Source organism: Diabrotica virgifera, chromosome 4, assembly GCF_917563875.1.
Source record: "Diabrotica virgifera virgifera chromosome 4, PGI_DIABVI_V3a".
Classification (NCBI taxonomy): Eukaryota; Metazoa; Arthropoda; class Insecta; order Coleoptera; family Chrysomelidae; genus Diabrotica; species Diabrotica virgifera.
The window spans coordinates 119,168,746-119,191,212 of record NC_065446.1 but is presented as its reverse complement, the minus strand read 5'-3'; the positions used below and the strand labels follow the sequence as shown (position 1 = coordinate 119,191,212).

The 22,467-nt window shown below is 32.6% G+C and overlaps 1 protein-coding gene across 1 annotated transcript in view; it reads left to right on the top strand.

Moving 5' to 3' along the window:
* Positions 1-18,535: 18,535 nt before the first annotated feature.
* LOC126883140 (DNA excision repair protein ERCC-6-like) overlaps positions 18,536-22,467 on the top strand; it is a 75,596-nt gene continuing 71,664 nt past the window's right edge. Inside the window, exons 1-2 of the mRNA XM_050648393.1 lie at positions 18,536-18,751; positions 18,809-19,274. Of these exons, the coding sequence (XP_050504350.1) occupies positions 18,740-18,751; positions 18,809-19,274 (478 nt within the window). The 5' untranslated portion in view covers positions 18,536-18,739. The remainder of the gene's footprint in view (positions 18,752-18,808; positions 19,275-22,467) is intronic.

Here is a 22,467-nt window from a genome sequence, read left to right as displayed (position 1 = left end):
ACTACTCCCAAGCTTCCGAACCGTACTCCATAGTTTCCCCCCCTCAGCCAACATCGACCAGTCATAATCGAAATAGATTCAGAAATATTCAGATTGACTTACACTAAATACCAATTACCAATCTTGTGAATTTGTGTAGAAACATTGTTTAGACAATTTCTGTCCAAAAATTTCGCCGGCACCCTTCTGATTTATTTAAAGGGGACATTTTTGAATAGGAATCCGCAAAGAAACCAAATCAGAATTTTTTTCAGACGAGAGCGGCCTCACATCATAGACTAATTGCATATTATGTTTCTCGGTAACTAAATATTCCAGTTGTTAGTCATCTCTTATCTCACACTGAAAAATGGTAATAAAATTTTATGACCGCTTGCAATCTTGTAAAAATGTATTAGCACAAATTTTGTTTATACATAAACTTTTTAACACGTTGACGGACAGTGCGTCAAATGTATAAGCAAGTGTTGTGACACTATATGAATTTTGCAAAGTAGAATATACACTGGCGCGCAAAAAATTTAGGTCACTAGATGAATTATTTGATGCCTCGGATTTCCTAAACCTGTTGTCCGATTTGAATGATTTTTTTAGTATGTTATAGCTTTATTATTTAAGAATCTTAATGTGTTAATATTGTTTGCTAGACAGGTAAATGTCATTTCATACCGGGTGTAACAATCATACTGTGTTTTTCCTTAAAGTTCGGAACACGCTGTGGAATATTATAGCATAGATAAAATGAGGCGTTCAGAGCAACAGTGGCCTAACAAACATCCCACAATTTTACCAAAACGATATTATTACATTAAAGTTATTCTTTATTTAAGTGTTTTCAGATGCAGACTAGTTCAAGCAATGGTTGCTTCAGCCACCCTGCATCTGAAAACACTGAAGTAATGCATAACTTTAATGTATTAAAAGCATTTTGGTAAAATTGTGGGATGTGGGTTAGGCCACTGTTGCTCTGGATGCCTCAAATATTGAAATTAGAACTCAATTGTAGCCTTAGGCTTTCTTAACAATTTCTTTTTTTATTTTTTATTCATTTGCTTATGTTGGATAATAAAAAAGTTAGGTACTTTAACAACTAGCCATGTTCTTCATCAATACAGGGTGTTTCTAAATAAGGGCGACAAACTTTAAGTGGTAATTCTACATGAAAAAATAATGACCGTTTGCTTTATAAACATTGTCCACAAATGCTTAATTTCCGTGATACCGGGATGTTGAATTTTTTCTTACCAACTGACGGTTTATTTGTTGCTCTAAAACCGATTGAGATATGCAACTGAAATTTGGTAGGTTTTAAGAGGTAGTTATTGCGCATTGTTTGGCATACAATTAAGAATTTTATATTCGCTATTGGCGTGCATACGGGATGTATCTAAAATATTTATACCCGTATGCACGCCAATGGTGAATATAAAATTCTTAATGGTATGTCAAACAATGCGCAATAACTACCTCTTAAAACATATCAAATTTCAGTTGCATATCTCAATTGGTTTTAGAGCAAGAAATAAACCGTCAGTTGGTAAGAAAAAATTCAACATCCCGTATCACGGAAATTAAGCATTTGTGGACATATGTTTATAAAGCAAATTGTCATTATTTTTCATGTAGAATTACCCCTTAAAGTTTGTCGCCCTTATTTAGAAACACCCTGTATTGATGAAGAACATGGCTAGTTATTAAAGTACCTAACTTTTTTTTATTATCCAACATAAGCAAATGAATCAGAAAAGAAAATGTTAAGAAAGCCTAAGGCTACAATTGAGTTCTAATCTCAATATTTTATCTATACTATAATATTCCACAGAGTGTTCCGAACTTTAAGGAAAAACACAGTATGATTGTTACACCCGGTATAAAATGACATTTACCTGTCTAGCAACAATATTAACACATTAGGATTCTTAAATAATAAAGCTATAACATACTAAAAAAATCATTCAAATCGGACAACAGGTTTAGGAAATCCAAGGCATCAAATAATTCATCTAGTGACCTAAATTTTTTGTCCGCCAGTGTAATAGCCAAATTGCTAAATTTGTTTTATGGAAACAATATGTTTTTTGTAAACATGTGGACGACGACCATGGATGTCGTATTATATTTCATATGCATCTGTAGATGTAATGTGACAAAAAATCTACAAAAATCTACCGATTTTTTGTCATAACTCGTTATTTTAAAAATGTCGTCTATAGACGTTCTGTTCATCAACGTGTTAAGAACTAAAAATATCTGAGAGAATAAAGTCAATGTATGATAGAAAAAGAATAGAAGAAAAGAATAGGATTTTGATTTTAAATTCGGCAAAATATGTTTAAGCAAGGCGAAAACATCGTGTTTCTTGAGAAAAATATTCCCATGAGATCTTTTTGCGTAATCAGTTTCATGAGATACCGCAGAATAAGGTCCAAAAAGGTTATAATAAAGATATTAAAAATGATTGTTAACAGAAAAAAATACTCAAAACTATTTCACTAACACCAAAACTAGTTCTTCTCTGTCTTGCTCGTCGATTTATTGCATTTCGATTTAATGTCCATGATTCAGCTCCTTAGTATTAAAGCACACTGTTTGTTCAACAGTAAATGGTTTGAGTTCAATTAGTGCGGTCGTAAATATTATTAAATTTATCTGACCTGGCCCATTGTTAAGACCCACCCGGAGCGATAAGCCACCGAGGTAGACAGAGTTGGTCTTTTGCAATTAACACTGACTAGACGGTACTCCCATAATAAAGCCTAAAATAAATTTTACCTGAAACCGGGCCTTTTATACTATTATCGGTTAATCCGGTCTGTTTATAGTGGTAACTAATTAAACTTAACCATTTACTGTTTAACATACCATATACATAACATATTATAATTAGCCTTATTCTGAGGGCCAATATCAGATCTTTGCTGCATAAAATCTTTTTCATTTTCACGAAGTTGGCACGTGCTTTTTCAATTCTCTCTCTTATTTCTGGAGTATAATCGTTATTTTCTGTGATTATCGTTCCCAGTAAATATATTTTTTACTCTCTCAGACTGCTGGCCGCCTACCGTTAATATTTCATTTGTATTGTTTTTGCTGTACAATGGGGCATTCGATTCCATAGAACTCTGGACCGTATTAAACGGAATGAATAACGCAAGGAAGTCATCTAAGATTTGCCGATGACATAGTGCTCATAAGCAACAATACAGAAGAACCAATCTACATACTAAAGATGCTTAAACATGAATCTGAGGAAGGCGGTTTAAAAATGAATTTAAATAAAACAAAAGTGATGACAAATCAAAATATCAGAATCGACTTAGTTGGAAGTGAGATCGAAAGTGTCGAAGAGTCACATGATCAAACTAGACAAACAAAATCAAACGGACGAGATAGCTATAAGAATCTGAATTACTTGGGCAGCAGTTGCAAGACTCAGTGATGTGTTGAAAAACAAAAAGATACCAATAAATCTAGAAAAAAGGGTACTCAACAGTTGTATTCTACCAGATAAGACTTATGGAGTGGAGACCGTGACACTTACAGGGTTATCAGCCAATATATTAAGAACAACACAGAGGGCCATCGAACGAGCTATCTTAAGAGTATCTCTGAGAGAACATATTCGAAATGGGACGTACGAAACAGGACGAAGGTGGAATATGTTATTGGAAGAATTGCGCAAATGAAATGGAGCTGGATAGGACAGTACACGTGCCACGGCAAAACAACGAAAGGTGGACGAGAAACATTTTACATTGGAGACCACGCGAGCATAGTCGTAGCAGAGGAAGACCACAAAGACGATGGCTAGATGACTTCAAAGCAAAAGTGGGGAGAAACTGGTACCAAATAGCACAAAACAGAGAAGAGTGGAGAACTCATGGGAGGCCTTTGTATAGGAGTGGATGCAACCAGGCTAAAGAAGAAGTTATTGTTTTCTTTAGGGACATTCACTTAACAAGCTACATGTTTTTATGGATTCGGCTGCCTCTAGAGATGTATATTCTCGGGATGAATACAGTCACTTAACTTCCACAATATTTTTGTCACTTACTGACCCGTCCGGACAAGGTCGTAAAAACCCATAACCTTTTTCAAACACAGAAACAATCCACACTGCTTTACTATATTTTTTATTTTGATAGCAATTTCTGGCTGTTCTTCGTTTCTTATCAGATAAAACAATTGTTCCAGATATCGTTATCGCGTTTCCTCTTTTTACTTCTTTATCGATGATTATTCTGCCGCGCCGTTTTCATTTTCTAATATTCCATAATCTTTCTATTCCTGCTCTTAAAGAAACTGTTTATTAGATTTTTTTCTTTCTCATTTAATTTATACCGATCCAGATTAGCTCCATATAACAGTTTTAAGTTCTACTTCCATCAGACTAATCAATACGTTTATTTAACATACGTATTATTAAGTGACAACACATTTTTCTTTTGTCTTATTTATTTCTGTTGTTTTCGTACAGAGAAGAAATCAATATAGATGTAAGATTTTTAAAATTGATTGTTACCTATTATTCCTTGTATATTGATCCTTTTTTATTTTTAATATGAAGGTGAAAATATTTTTAACCTCTCCTCAATTAATTTTAGAAGTGGTTATTTACTGCTCTTACTCCATATCTATTTACATATCGTCCAATTGTTTTCCCTTAAATTTAGCTCACCACAAATGCAAAAAGTAATGGACAATTAAAATTTTAAAGATAAAGTAATAATTTCAATTAAAATCTTTAATAAACATAAAAGTGCGACAAAAGAGAAATACCATGGATGGTATTATTAGAAACACTATTTGACAAATGAAGACTATGCTCCAATTCCAATTCAAAATATAGTCAAATACAAAGCTTCAGAGATACATGAAAAAATGCAAATAAAAAAAGACAACTTTATGGTACTTAAAAACATTAAAATGCCAATTGCCAACTAGGGTTTATATATCAAAATCTAATACGGCCAAGGGGACTGAAAATATTTCAACAAAAGTAGTTAAATTAATTTCAGAAGGTCACGTTGATGCGTTATAAATAGACGTTATAGTAGTAGGCTTATATTACCTACTAACATTAAAACATTTTGTTGTACAAAGTAATTGATATGGCAACGCTGTTAGGATAAAGTTCTGTGTGACGCGATTGAAGCAGAAGGCACTGCTATCTATCGAACATAAATATTACCGATGGTGTAGATGGCGCAATGCCATGGCGGCACAAATTCTTAGCGGCAATTCAAGATATAATTCTTGTTTAACGAGATTTTTCATATGTTTAGGAAAAAATATTCAACATTTTATTGGAAATATTTTCCATTGTTACAGTTTTATATATGTTGTTATTGAAATTTTATCCAATTTCTTACCGGTAGCTTTATTATAAGCCGAAACATATTATTTTTTCCTACTGTGGCAAAACTATACATTCAAAAATTTTAAAAAAATTCATAAGTATTTCCTAGGATTATATCTTTATGCTGTAAGAAAATTAACAAAATTGTATGTTTAGTTTTCCCGCTTTATACTTGAAAAAAATGAGTTTTTTTGAGTTTTTTCGAAAACGAAAACATGAAGTTTGCTCAAAATTTGTCAAAATACTTCTAGTGATCACATATACCTTCTCAACTTTTTTCAAATTTTTTGAATGTGTAGTTTATTTTTGGGGGGGTTCAGATCAACCTTAAAAGTTAATGTAACAATATTGAGGACTGTTCATAGAAAGTTTATCACATTGAACAATTTCTTTTCATTCTGCAAGCCTAAAACCATAGATTAATAATATAGTATTACCGGATAGATAGGCAACTCACTGTAAAAATTTGGTTCCTTTCGCCACTTGCGACCGTAGTGTTAACTAATCACCATTTGGCGGGAAATTTAAATGGACAAGCATTAATTTCATCCGTTCAGCGCCTCTTGCGGGCCCTTTCGTTACTAATTAAAATATCTTCTTATAATCTCACCTATATTATTAAAATAAAATACCAGAACTTACTAAGCTTGTTAAAGTATTTTATTTAAATAATATCTAAGTAATACTCATAAATTATTCGGAATTCCCAAGTTACAAAAATATGTTATTTTTGCTATAAAATTTAGTAAGGAAAAGGGATATAAAAAAAGTTATGACAATGTTTTTCTAAATATAGGTACGTGTATTTATTTGTTGTTTCAGATAAAACAGTTATAAACTAATTACTATTTACCTATCTATGCATTTTTCTAACTTTTCTATGATTTGTACACAACGGTACACAACAATAATAAACCATGTTCAGTTTTTTTATTAACACAACACAAAAGTTCTTTCGTTTCGTAACTAAAACAAAACTACACTTTATCAACGAAGGATAAGGAACCAACTTAAATTGAAATTACTAAGAACAAATCGTTAAAGGTAATACAATAAAAAATAAAAACTGTAAACTAATGGAAAATTTTTTCCACTAACTGTCATTACTTTTGACAGAATTGACATTGCCGAGTTAGTTAAGCCTCGTTTGATTATTTTATTTATGACATTCAGATATGGCGTTAACATAAATGATTGGTTAAAGTCTTCGTGAGCGAGATAGGCTGTCATTTCTCTTTATTAGCTGACGGTAGTGAAAGTGATGGGGGAAATTCCCCAGTTTGTTCATATAAGATTCCGGGGCATGCCTAAAACGACAGCACGTCAAAAATGATGTCAATGATATTAAATAGAATTTACGTTCTTACCGATTTTCATCCATGGGCAACAAGAAGAAACTCAAATTTTTATGGTGCCTGGAATTTTGCCACATAAATAAACACACATTGCCTTTGGGTTAAATTCATCATAATCCAATTCAAAATCACCAACCTTCTTAGAAAACTGGAGAAATACCACAGTAATGCATATTAAATTCGAAGTAAACCAACTTAACAATTGCAAAATATGAGAAAACAATAATAAATAACTCTAAAATTAAACAACTGTTTGTTTATAAGGTTATGTTTGGAATAAACTATGGAATAAACATACATAAATAAACCAGATCTACTCACTGTTGCCAAATGTCACCAATTTAGATAGTTACTTGTGATTAATTTGTTTGAATACATTCAATCAATAATTAGAAAATATTATTTTTCAAATTTTATACAAGTGTGTACGTAAAGGATTTTACCCTTTATGAATTTAATTTTCAGATTTTTGAAAAAAATCAATAATCATAATTATTTTATTATAATTTTGGAACATTCTTTATCGGAATATTTTAAATCTTGCAACAGCAACATTTTCCTCCTAGTCTACTACGCAGTCTGCTAGGAGTTTCTGCACGCGCAGGAACCGCATAAAAACTAGAGTGAACTAACTGATTCGTATAAGCAAAAAAACTGTGGTAAGGTCTGGCCTTTTCTCGTAACGCCGAGAAGCCTCGGAGAAATAAATAGGCCGGGTTGTGATCATAAATAATGTCACAGATAACTCCTAGTAGAGCAAAAACCGTGAGTAAACGTACTATAAACCGTTATTTTTTCAATAATTTATTAATAACAAAGTCGGAACCTGGTTTAAGCTATCACGACTAGTCACAATCGATTTAGCGTATATGATTCAATAAAATTGTGTTTTGACTGGGAACGTTCTGTTTTCTTATATTATATATGGATTTTGGGCTGCTGAATCCGAATATGAGGTTTGCGGACAAAATTTCTTGCAGGAACATTGAAAAAATCGCGAAAAATGCGAAAAATTTCGGATTTTTTCCGCTTTTTTGCTCAAATCTCGACAACTATTAACTTTTAGTAAATGGTCTGTTAACAGAAATTAAAGTACTTAAAATTATCTACAAACATCACTAATTACTTTTTTTTTCAGACGAACTGTTCGGTCTAAAGTATAAGTTGAAAATTGCCAATTTTTAACGGTCTCGGCAAAACCCACTTTTTACATTCCAAAACTTTATTTTTTATTAGAATGCTGTCATTTGATAAATTTCTCCTAGTTTTCTGTACAAATAATAAATGTTAGTTCATAGGTATGGTATGTCTCTTGTGACAGCTTCCATGAGTCCTTCCGTCCTAAGAGGCCGCGAATGTCTCTGCTTTTCCCTTAGAGCCGCAGAAGATCAGGCACAGATGGAGTCAGTTTCAGTTGGTGTGAACATTTCCTTCGGATCTGTTATCTTTTGTCCTTTTAAAATGAATTAGTTGAACAGCACCCTGACTTCCATAAACCCCAGGCGCGGGTTTCTTTTTTATCCGAGGAATGGATTGCTTAGGAGCTACTGCATGTTTTGGTGCAATACAAGAAATGCCACATATGACGTGAACAGTGTGGTATTCGTCAATTGTATGTACGTTAAAATCAGTGTTATCGTACACCTGCTGTGTAAAGCACGGCAGGTCAATTTTCTGCGGATCGCCTGCGAATACTGACACTTCCAGGCGAACAGCTTCTGTATAGGATGAACCAAACCCCAAAGAGGAAACTACATCAACCTATTTTCTTGAGCCGTACTTTTTGTAGAGAAAACGGTCAACCCTGCAAGGAATGGTGAGAGCAACTATCTGGGCCTTATTGCCGCTCCAGGACTTTGAGCAAGCGCGTTGCTTATCTGGAAGTGTCAGCAATCGCAGGCGATCCGCAGAAAATTGACCAGCCGTGCGTTACACAGCAGGTGTACGAAAACGCTGATTTTAACCCATTCTATGCCAGGCCTTAACTTGCAAATTGGTCCCTTAATCCCAAAGGTTTTTTCATGCTTAGAGTCCCATTGCCTTATATTATGAACGTCGCATATAAATAAACAAATAAATGACCAAAACATGTTTTTTAATGAGTTTTTTAACCAACTTAAACGTTTTCTTTTCAAAAGTACTCATCAGAGAGCAAAACCAACTTGAAAAAATGTAACTAACTTAAAAAAAATAATGTAATGTAAATTAACATTAAAAGTTTTCTTTTGTGTGGTACTCCTCAAAACATGACACTACGCAAAGACCGACTCCGCATCTTGCACACATGTATCTCGATTCACTTCTTTTTTTTGGTCTTTTCTGTGGCTACAAACGCTTCACCTTCTAGCAGCTACCTGTAAGCGTTGCCACCAGTGCTACAATAAAGCATATATCTAAAATATGTGAACAAATATCAGCGGCAATGGGACCGCATGACCTGTCTTAGGTGCCAACATTTTGAGGCTTTGGGAACAATAATCTAACATTTTCGGACATATTTCTACCGCATTGGGACACCAATGAGTCTAAAATTTTATAAGCAACGCATATTTTCGGCTTTGGTAAATTGAGACCATAACACCTTGAACGTATATATAGGGCTGCTGGGAATACAGACCCACTTTTTCAAAAACATATATATGCAGCGTTGGGACAGAAAGGGTTAACGTACATACAATCGACGGATACCACACTTTTTACGTCATGGGTGGCATTTCTTGTATTGCATCAAAACATGCAATAGCTCCTAACCAATCCATTCCTCGGCTAAAAACTAAACCCGCACCTGAGGTTTATGGAAGTCAGAGAGCTGTTCAACTAATAAATTTTGAAAGGACAAAACCTCAAGCTTTATCAGAAATCAAGATCCGAAGTGAATTTCCACAACAACTGAAACTGTGACTCCATCTGTGCCTGATCTTCTGGGCTCTAAGGTAAGGGAAAAGCAGAGATATTCTCGGTATTTTAGGATGGAATGGATTCATGGAAGCTATGAGAAGAGATATACCATATTCATATTATGAACTAACATTTATTATTTGTACAGAAAACTAGGAGAAATTTATCAAATGACAACATTCTAATAAAAACTAAAGTAAAAGTGGGTTTGCCGAGACCGTTAAAAATTGGCAATTTTCAACTTGCACTTTAGACCGAACGGTTCGTCTGAAAAAAAAGTAATTAGTGATATTTGTAGATAATTTTAAGTACTTTAATTTCTGTTAACAGACCATTTACTAAAAGTTAATAGTTTTCGAGATTTGAGCAAAAAAGCGGAAAAAAGCTGAAATTTTTCGCTATTTTTTCAATGTTCCGGCAAAAAATTTTGTCCGCAAACCTCATATTCGGATTCAGCAGCCCAAAATCCATATATAATGAAAGAAATCAGAACTACCCCAAAACTTTCCCACTAGAGGGCTCGTAGAGTACAAATTCACTGAATCAATAAAAATACTATGAAGAAGACTACAAACTTGCTGTAGATAACGCATTTCGAGTTTTTAGGCGAATAAACAATTATTTTGTTATTAACAAAATAAGAACACGTTTTGAGTAATTGCGACTAGTCACATTCGATTCAGCGACCAAAAATACACCGGAAAAGACCTTAACACTATCAATTTATTTACAGGGCTTCTAATAATTCCTGAAAAACACCTAATTTTACCATAATTTGTTAATAACAATTAAACGCACCACATTTGGGCTTCCAGACTACTGGATTCAGCGACCCAAAAAAACTATAATACCACCATCAAATCGCGGCGAACTAAAAGTGCCACGGAACCCCCTATGTTGCGACTAGACTAAATGCCGTTGTTATTTCAATCAACGTCAATATCCAATACGTAGGTATAAATTTATTAAATGTAAACCACGTACAGTACTTTTATTTTTTACTCCTTTTAAACTCCTTTGTATAATATTATATTTCAATCAAGGATGGCACCTAAAAACATTTTATTTAAAATACACACTAATTATCCAGGTACAGTAAATTGGACTAAAGTTTAATGGCAATAAAGTTTAACATATTCTTCTAAAAGCTTTACAATAATATCACTTAGGTCTGGATCCCGCGTATGAAAAAAAAGTTAATTAATAGCAAGCTGAAAATTTGTTAATAGCTTAAGGGTGTCTAGTCGGACAAACTTTGATATATGGGAACACTGGAACAGAGGAAGTTTTAATTGTGAAACAGGTTAAAAATTTGGAACGGTCATACCACGAAAACGGCACATGTATTTTGTCCGACAGAACAGACTTAAACTCTCCGAACAGAGATTAAACTCTCATGCAAAAATCAGACTGCTATTTATCACCAATATGGGCGTTTTAATGAGTGGAACATGTAGAATATGTCAAATGACAGGAACCATGACAGGTGACAAATAGCAGTCTGATTTTTGCATGAGAGTTTAATCTCTGTTCGGAGAGTTTAAGTCTGTTCTGTCGGACAAAATACATGTGCCGTTTTCGTGGTCTGACCGTTCCAAATTTTTAACCTGTTCCACAATTAAAACTGCCCGTGTTACAGTGTTTCCATATATCAAAGATTATCCGACTAGACACCCTTAAGCTTTTAACAAATTTTCAGCTTGCTATTAATCAACTTTTTTTTCATACGCGGGATCCAGACCTAACTGTGAATGTATCGGAAACAGGTGTTTGTCCAATGTTCATGTTTTTTTATGCGTATTTTGTTTCTATTGTTATTTTAACCTTGCACTTCTTAAAAATAACGTTAACTAAATATTGAAAAACTGAACTAAATTAATTAACAGATACATAATATGTTAAGTAGAAACGGTGTCCCAACCGTCTTTATTGTCAAATACTTATATTAAATATGCCTATAAATAAAGGTAGATATGACGACATATAACAAGAAAAGCCTTCTATAAGTGTAATGCAAAGCAACTAATAATAATTATTGTGGGCATATTATGTTTCGAAATTGGTTAAGAATTACAAGAAATATTTATTTATACAATATGTATTCTATTTCAATCAAGGATTTAAATGAATATACTCTTAAATAAAACAAACATAAACTGGAATCCTATCAATTCATGTAATAAAATACATATTGAAAAAAATCAAATGACAGTTACATTATATCAAACTACAAAAAAGTTGTTTCAAACAATGTAAATACCACCGTCCATTGAAATATTATATTTCAGACCTATAATATATTTACAAAGAAAGAATCATTTAAATTTTATGACTAACAAGAAATTTCTTAGATGTGGCAACAGAGCTGGTGTGTAAAAAGGCTGGCTGAGTCTCTTTCCTTGTCTAGAGTGTAACGGTAAACGAAATAAAACAGGAAACTACAGGCTAACAGTATAGTTTGCGATGAATTCACTGAGGCAGTAGCTATCGAAGAATCTATTTTTCAATAATTTTCCAGTTTGTAAGAGACAGAAGATCGTATTCGCGTTTTTGAAAGAAGGATAGAGATACTCGGTGAATGTCGGTGATAGAATGCCTCAATTTTTAGTGAAGCATGAGAGATCTTCCCATATCAATATTTCAATCAACGGTAATACGTATCGCGATACGGGAGTTCAACCATTAATGCGCAAGCGTATATGTCAAAAAGATGCGTTACGTTTACGTATTTGTGTGCACAAAAACTCCCTATTATATCAAAAACATAAACACTTCACAAAAGTAAGGTTATCAAGACGTTCAAGATAAATGTCATGTCAAAATTCATCCGATTTTCGTGCAAAAGTTAAAATAATTTTAACTTCTTCCGATGACTTTTTAATTTCGTACGAAAACCCAACTGTCACTTTTCAGCCAATGAAATTCTCTGAAATTTCTATCGTATCATCGTACCGTCGGACATCGGATCTGTGAAAATCCACCTGTCCAAAAAGTCCGTGATAATACACATTTATGACATTTATTCTAACATGACATTTTAGTTACATCTGACAGTTGTCACATTTTATTTTCAATTTGGAATAAAAACAAATCAAATATGTTTCTTGCATTTATAAAATGGTATTTTCTTTGATTTGTATAGTCTTATAAATTATACAGATTATATTTGTAATATTATTATCTAATTAAAAAAAATATTTTTGAAGTTATACTTCTTTACCGGCGATAGAGGGTGATTTTTTTATATGTTAAAACCTATCAGCCCGGCGCATGCGCATTATAACTTTGTTCTGATTGGATGTTCAAATGACATGTCAAAAATTATCCGATATGGCAGCTGTGGTTTGGAGGTAAAGGTAAAGGTAAACAAATGTATAATATATTAGTTTTATTGTTGTGAGGACAGAAACAAAAAAGTTTATAATATTGTAGTGACTTTTAAATAGTTTTTAAAAGCAACAGGTACGTAATAATTGTTAATGTATCATGGGTATAAACCTACCTATTTGATCTGCCAAAATACATAGGTAGTATGTAATACTTTTATTTATATAATTTGATTACCATCAAAATTTCTATCAATATTCACCTAATATATTGTTTTTTTACTCTATGTTTTGTTGTATTTTTTCAATTCTAAATCATTTCAATTCAAAATTAAAATAATTTGATCAATTTTCAAAATATCAAAATATCACAAGTTTAATCCGTTTAGTTAGTCGATCTTCGTAAATAATGACACATAGTGTCCGTGGCTAAGCGGAGAAGGCGAATGAATTCCAATACCAACCGCTCTTATCAGCGCTGGTTCGAGTCCCAATAGAAACTTTCTTTTTTGTTTTTTTTAATACATTTTATGATTGTAAGTATATTTATTATATAATTGTATTTTCAGAAAATACGTATTTAGTTAAAAAAAATTTCGACAATTAATGTTCAGACATCATTTGTGGCTTGTTTAATGTGTTTGTGTGTGTTTTATTCTTTTATTATTTTAATTTTTGGCACTGTTCTAATAAAAATATTTGAGAAGTAGTAAGTATAAATTAGTTTAATATTTAAACAAAATATAAATAAAAAGTATATTAATTTCGTTTAAATCATATAATAGAAGTATAACTTCTTACGTGCGTACAAAGTACACACACATTCTTTTTTTTATTATGGCGCCATCTATCGACAACTAGAATAACTAGAAGAAATGTTATAAAAATGTCACCGACGAAATGTAATCACCGACGTGCCTTTTTTTCTGTCACATACAATTTAATGCGTTAGAAAGAAACCGAAAAACTGTGACGCACTGAAAGATAATCATGAGAAATACTGTATCATATAATTTATCGCCCTAAACGAGGCGGTTTCTCATTTTACAGGTCCTAACTTGTCAGTCTGCATCTGCAAATTCAAATTGTATTTTTAGCGTGTTGGTTTTTAAGATAATATTATTTTGTGTTGTGTTATGTACTTTACAGTAGTTATTGTTGAGTTATTAATTAAGACTGGTCGTGTTTTATAGTTTTATGTTTTATAGTCGTGACATGAAATTTGGCATACATACAGCTAATATGTCAAAGAAAAAAGTAATACTGTGCCGATGTGTGGTCCTGGCAAAAAAATACACGTTCAAAATAAGCCCGGAAATGGATGGATGGTTTTTAGACGGTTTTTTGCAAATATTCCAAAAAGTAAATATTTTATCGAAAAAAAACATTCTTAGCAAAAACATAACTTATAAATAACAACCTTATAATATGATGCTACTTTATTGAAAATGTTCGCATTGTTATGTATATCTCAGTTAATAAATATTTTATTTTACCACATTTTTCTTAGGACATAGGTGCAAAATTTTGCCTGTCAAAATGTTCAATGTATTTATTTTTTTCGAGTCCTGTGAAAACTAATAAATATTTTTGAAAAATTTAAAGGCAGAATGAAAGATTATATTATTATTGAGGGCCGAAAGTCCCTGAAAACTTCTATAATGTTTATTTTAATAAGTTACAGGGGTGAAAATAAAAGAGAAAATTTAGGGTGATTTTTAATTTCAAATATTTCACTAAAAAGAAACTTTATTTATTCTAAGGGACTCTTGACCCTCGGTAATAAGGTGATATTTTATTCTGCGTTTAAATTTTTCAAAAATACTTATTAGTTTTCTCAGGAATCGAAAAAAATTAATACAATTTAAAACACATTAAAACTTTTGACAGCCGATATTTTGCGCCTTTCCCCTTAAAAAGAACAAAATTTTGTTTACAATTAAATTTCAAGCAATTCTTACGGTATTAGTTTCAAAAGTAAATATTTATAAAAAAACATACGATACACCTCAGTACGGCCCTGTTTAGCTTCCACGTGCGTTTATTTACAGTTGGGAATTTGTAAAGTGAATGGACTGTAGATGTAAAATTTTCCCACTAAGGCGGCTGCGCAATTGCCCGGGAACGGGAACGAGAACGGAAACGGGAACGGGAAAAAAGTTAACCTCTAGTAAATTAATGTTGTAGATGCACAATAACCGAGAACGAGAAGCTGTCCGGTAACGGGAACGGGAAAGTTGAGGCGGCTGCACAATTGCCCGGGAACGGAAACGGGAACGGGAAAAAAGTTAACCTCTACGTAAATTAATGTTGTAGATGCACAATAACGAGAACGAGACGCAGTCCGGGAACGGGAAAGTTGACCATGTTTTAACTTTCTCGTTTCCGTTGTATTCCCGGAACCAATCAGAAGGCAGTACTAAGAATACTGTCAAATGCCCAATAAAAATTTGTTATTAGAAGTGTGTGACCAAGTTTTAGTGACAATTTTGATACATTTTGCATTAAAATAAATGACGAAAAATTGATTTCTTTATTGGAAAAATGTCCTCATCCATATGATTGATGTAGATCATAGTACGTACTTATATGGTAATAAGATACAATAATAATATAAATATTTGAATGTTATGCTTTTTATCTTTATGCTGACGAACCTTTGCGACTGCACACATATTGTGTAAATTAGTTCCAAGATCATAAAAAACGAAAATATTAAAAGCTCGTCATCAAATAAATCCATATTTTTAGAGTTAACAGACATGTTCTTTTAATAAAATTAGAAAAAGATAGTTCCACAAAATTTATTTTGAGAAGAAAAATAATTAATAGCACAAGTGACAGTGACACAAAACAGCTGTTTACCATTTAATTGTGAATCTGCTGATGCTTTCAGTTTCCATTCCCGTTTCCGTTCTTGTTCCCGTTCCCGGTCAATTGTGCAGCCGCCTTTCATCATGTTTTCTCGTTCCCGTTGTATTCCCGGAACCAATCAGAAGGCACTTATTAAAAATACTGTCAAATGCCCAATAAAAATTTGTTATTAGAAGTGTGTGACCAAATTTTAGTGACAATTTTTATACATTTTGCATTAAAATAAATGACGAACGATTGATTTCTTTATTGGAAAAATGTCCTCATCCGTATGATTGATGTAAATCATATAGTACGTACTTATATGGTAATTAGATACAATAATAATATAAATATTTGAATGATATGCTTTTTATCTTTATGCTGACAAACCTTTGCGATTGCACACATATTGTGTAAATTAGTTCCAAGATCATAAAAAACGAAAATATTAAAAGCTCGTCATCAAATAAATCCATATTTTTAGAGTTAACAGACATGTTCTTTTAATAAAATTAGAAAAAGATCGTTCCACAAAATTTATTTTGAGAAGAAAAATAATTAATAGCACAAGTGACAGTGACACAAAACAGCTGTTTACCATTTAATTGTGAATCTGCTGATGCTTTCAGTTTCCGTTCTCGTTCCCGTTCCCGGTCAATTGTGCAGCCGCCTTAAATCACAAGAAATTCTACTAGATCTAGTAGAAAATCTACTAAATTGGCAACCCTGGTCACGTGACTGTAAGTAGAGGGGAGACGCATGGAGCCAATAGGTCAAATTTGACCACAAACCATACATACTCATAGACGTTTCACGTAAATTGTCAAGGTCAAGACCACAAACCATACATACTCATAGACGTTTCACGTAAATTGTCAAGGTCAAGACAGCAAATTAGTTACCATTCCAATCCAGAGATGTCGCTGTCATTCAATTCTCTTGTCATATTTAACAACTGACAGTTGACAATTAAATTAATTTCATAGATGAGGGGGTGCTTAATTTGTTATTTACTTTTTATTTTACAGTTTGTGGTTTAAATATTTTATTATAGTGGTGTTACGTTTTTAATTAGATTTAATCACAATTTTAATCAATTGTATTAACCTCCTCTCCGTTTTTGTGAGTAGAATTTTTAGTTTACATTGATCATCCCGTGTTGTGTTTCTCCACATTTAAAAAACAATATAATAGATCCTGAAAAAGTTTATTTCAATAGACAGGTGTGTCATCAACATTTCGGGCCTATATATTTTTGGAAGTTTGTAAAAGATTATAAGGTATTTATCTAAACGATCATCCTACAAGATTCTTTCAAAAATTTTCATTTAACTCAATATTACAACATCAGTGCTTTCACGTGACATATGTCAGTAGTGTTTATAGCATTTTGAAAACAAATTGGAACATTTGAAGTTTTCAGTAAAACATTGAATTGTCTTTCTGTTGTTTTAATTTCCTGCGAAATTTCATCAAAAATCCCGCAAAATTTATAATTTGAAATTCCTACATAACTAAAATTTGTCAATTTAGTTCCCATTCCAATCAAGAGATGGCGTTAATTCGATCCAAAAGATTAACATGGTCGTGAAACGTCTATGAGTATGTATGGTTTGTGGTGCTTTCACGTGACACATAGTAGTAGTGTTTAGCATTTTGAAAACAAATTGGAATATTTGAAGTTTTCAGTAAAATATGGAATAAAACATTGAATTGTCTTTCTGTTGTTTTAATTTCCTGGGAAATTTCATCAAAAATCCCGCAAAATTTATAATTTGAAATTCTCACCTAACTAAAATTTTTCAATTTAGTTCCCATTCCAATCAAGAGATGGCGTTAATTCGATCCGAAAGATTAACATGGTCGTGAAACGTCTATGAGTATGTATGGTTTGTGGTCTTGACCTTGACAATTTACGTGAAACGTCCACAAACCATACATACTCATAGACGTTTCACGTAAATTGTCAAGGTCAAGACAGCAAATTAGTTACCATTCCAATCAAGAGATGTCGCTGTCAGTCAATTCTCTTGTCATATTTAACAACTGACAGTTGACAATTAAATTAATTTTTATTTACTTTTTATTTTACAGTTTGTGGCTTAATTATTTTATTATAGTGGTGTTACGTTTTTAATTAGATTTAATCACAATTTTAATCAAGTGTATTAACCTGCTCTCCATTTTTATGAGTAGAATTTTTAGTTTACATTGATCATCCCGTGTTGTGTTTCTCCACATTAAAAAAACAATATAATAGATCCTGAAACAGTTTATTCCAATAGGCAAGTGTGTCATCAACATTTCGGACCTATATATTTTTGGAAGTTTGTAAAAGATTATAAGGTATTTATCTAACTAAACAATCATCCTACAAGATTCTTTCAAATATTTTCATTTAAGTCGATACACATCAGTGCTTTCACGTGACACATAGCAGTAGTGTTTAGCATTTTGAAAACAAATTGGAATATTTGAAGTTTTCAGTAAAATATGGAATAAAACATTGAACTGTCTTTCTGTTGTTTTAATTTCCTGCGAAATTTCATCAAAAATTCCGCAAAATTTATAATTTGAAATGCTCACGTAACTAAAATTTGTCATTTTAGTTCCCATTCCAATCAAGAGATGGCGTTAATTCGATCCGAAAGATTAACATGGTCGTGAAACGTCTATAAGTATGTATGGTTTGTGGAAACGTCTATGAGTATGTATGGTTTGTGAATTTGACCTTGAAGAAGTTTAATAATCAAATCAGAAATAAATCATCAATTTATATTTTGTTATTTATTGTTGATTGTTGGTGTAAAGCGGGTATATGTATAACAAAAAGCAAAAGAAATAATAAAGCAAACCAAAAACATAAAACAATACACACAAAAGGAGCACGTGTTAATTTACAGGTGACAAAGAAGGAATAAAAATAACACAAAACAATATTCTCAATGAATAATCAAGTATGTCTCCAATTTTATAAATAATGTAAAACAGACTTATTGTTTTTATGATTTTAGGATGATTTACATGAAATACTTCTGGAGGCAAATGTAAATGTTTGGTCTAAAGATCAATCGGCTTTAGAGGAGCAAGCTTTAAAGGAATTAAAAGTTCTTGCTAATGAACAGAATGAAGCCCAAACTGGAAGTACTGTTCTAGAAGATGGGGAAATAGAAGATGAAATTGAAAAGGTAACTCCTAGTCTTGATCTTGCAGCTTACATAAAAAGGCAGGAGGATCTAAAGAAAAGACAGGATTTTAAAAAATCCTTAAATAGGGAAAGAAAGGTTGTAAAGAAACGCAGCATTATTAAACAGAAAATAGTAGATATAGGTAGTAGAGACGATAATGATGATGAAATTAGTAATGTACCATTAAGTGAGAGTGAGAATGGTACAGAAAATCCAAATCTTAAAAATGATGTAGAGGTATATAGGGAAGATAATTCTGGTAGTGAATACATTCCATCTGATGGGGAATATGGTAAGACATGATAAATTTTATTTATTAATTAACGGCATCCATTTACATAAGTTTTAACAAAGCTACACCTTCATTCATTCATTAACACATAAAAAATGTGTATAATCAATGGCATACATGCATGCCGTCTGCACATTGGTGAAGGCATCATGTGGCTCACATGTATGCCATCCGCACGGAACATGTTAAGCATTTATTCCTAGAGATTATGTAACATGTGGTGTTCCACAAGGAAGCCACTTAGGGCCTTTACTTTTTAATACACTAATCCCAAAAAGTATCACATTATTTTTGAAACAGAAAAATTTTTAAAAATAATGTTTAATTTTTAGCAGAATGTTATAATACTCATCTATCGTCTCCTTTAGGTGTCTACAAACCCATAACATTTCAAGTTGAAACGTATTTTTGCTGAAAAAACAAACAGTAAACAAAACGTTGTTAAAGGATAATATTTATTTTGGACATTTTTGTTCGAGAATTCGATCTATGCACTATGTTTGCTTGAGTTTTCAAAGAGGAGGTGCATTCTTTCAAAAAATGAGTAATATGATGACATAACAAGCAGCCCAATTGTAGGTTAATTGAAGATGGACGATCGCGGCAATATCTTATTTTTTTTTTATTTATTTATTAGACGGGAAACCTCCATTACAAAAAAAAATCTTGCTGATGTTATGGGAATCCACCAATCCAGAGTTTCAAGAGCTTGTAAGACAATGTATAGAGAAACTAGAGGATACACAAGAAGACCAGTTCTAGAACGTCCCAGGTGCATGAACCCCGCAGATGAACTTTATTTACATCTGCAGACTTTTCGTACACATCATGTTACAGCTAGACAGTTGCGAAATGATCTGTTCACAGCCTGTAATGTTCGAATAAGTACCAATTCGGTTAGAAAGAGATTAAGGGAATTTGGAATCAGAGCCAGAATGCCAGCTATTGCTCCACTGTTCACGAGGGCACATCATATGGCACGTTTAAGTTTTGCACCAAGACATGTCGATTGGGATATTAACGACTGGGCTAATATTGTTTTTATTGATGAGTCAAGATTTGCACTTTGTGGATACTACAGTGCAACGTGTCTGTCAGATCTACAAAGTGCAAATCTTGACTCATCAGTAAAGCGAATATTAGTCCACAAGGTCACTTTAGCGACTGTTTAAAATGTGCTAAGGTTATTCCTCTATATAAAGGTGGTGACCACGATTTACCTGCTAATTATCGTCCTATCGCTTTCAAAGGTTGTAGAAAAATTGGTCAAAATCCGAATGATGACTTTCTTACAAAAACATGATTTACTTTCTTCCTGCCAATTCGGTTTCCAGTCATTAAAAAGTACATATGATGCCATCTTCGAATTCATGGAAAAACTATACTTAGACTTAAATAACGATTATGTTGCTGCTGCAGTTTTCTGTGATCTATCTAAGGCCTTTGACTGTGTCAATCACAAAATACTTCTTAATAAACTGGAAAGATATGGTTTTAGAGGCACTACTCTAAAGTGGTTCAGTTCATACTTGGAAGACAGATGCCAGTCTGTATCAATCAATGAGCACTATTCTAGTAATATCTTTATTAATTGTGGCATACCTCAAGGCTCTCTCTTGGATCCTATCTTTTTCTTGATCTATTTTAATGACATAATTAACCTCGATATTAATGGCCAGTTTACTATATTTGCAGATGATACCACAATTTTATGGCAAAACAAGGACTCTAAGGTACTGAACAAGATTATTAGTAGTGATATGCTACAAATCTTAGAGTGGTGCAAAGATAATCATTTGACATTTCAGGAGCTTGGAGGAGTAAGGGCGAACCCGAGAAGTGGTCATTTCAAAAAAAGGCACATCTTCCTCACATACTTTTAAAGAATGCGTCTGTTTATTATAACAGCATTTTTCGCCCTTCATACTTCTAATATTTCGTAAGAAATAATATACCAATCCATTCATGTCAGGAACTGAACTGCATAATCGTCTTGAAGAGTAAGGGCGAACCCACAGGCTTTCGTTGCGTTTCTGTTCAAGGTTCGCCCCTTTTCCTCTGTTAATGCGCCGGTATTTCTGTAATTCTGTAGCTTAGTAGCTTTAATTGGTGAGATACAGAAGACGAAGAAACCGTAGACGATGAAAATCAAATTGAATTCAATTGAAGCTTTATTTGTCAATTTTATTAAAAACACTAGGTATATTTATTTTTATAGAATAAAAAGTATTACTTAAACCTCTTTTTTTTATTTCATAAAAATCTTGCAAAATCCTCTTAAGTTTTTAAGATCTACCTGAAGGATTTCCATATAGGATAAGATTAGTGTGTAATTTGCATAATAGTAGAGAAACTAAATTTGCATAAAGTTTATTGTATATTGTAATTTATAGTAGTACTTGGCGATAAACTTTACACTTACAAAGGCGCCTTTCATTATTCTGTTCAACGCTTCTGAGAAAAGATTGTAGTGATGACCCGATGTACGGATAGAACTTGACACTGACAAAAACTATCTTTACAAAGTGAATATAAGGCATAAATAAGGATTATTATAGTAATTTTACAAGTTTACTAATTTTACCAATTTATATTTTAGTTGAGAACAAGCCGTAAAATTAAAATAATATAAATCCTAAGATTTACATGTTTTATTCACTTTGTAAAATTTTTTGTCGGTATTGTAATAATACAGATTATACACCGTATTCCTCGGTAGACCGCACGCTATAGTAGAAATGCGACAATAACCGCATAATCTAGTAGCATCACTTGTTCGCCCTTACTATTCTAACATGTTTATAAACTTTAACTCAGTTTTCCCGAAACATCGTTTTTGCAGTTCGCCCTTACTCCTCCAAGCTCCTGATTTAATTTTTCAAAAACCAAATTAATTTCTTTTAAGAATGATCTAAACAATATTACTCTGGGTAATGAAGGCATTTGTTCTGACACTGTTAACAAATTTTTAGGTCTCTATATTGACAATAAACTTAAGTTTGAGCAACACATTGTATATTTAAGTAAAAAGATATCATCAGGTTGCTTTGCTGTCAAATCAGTTCCACACCATTTAGATTTCAAGATTGCAAAAAGTGTTTATGTGGCCCTGATTGAATCTAATTTGAGACCCGGTATTGCCTTTTGGGGTAGCTGTTCTCTTCACCATTTCAGTAGAATCTTTATGCTACAA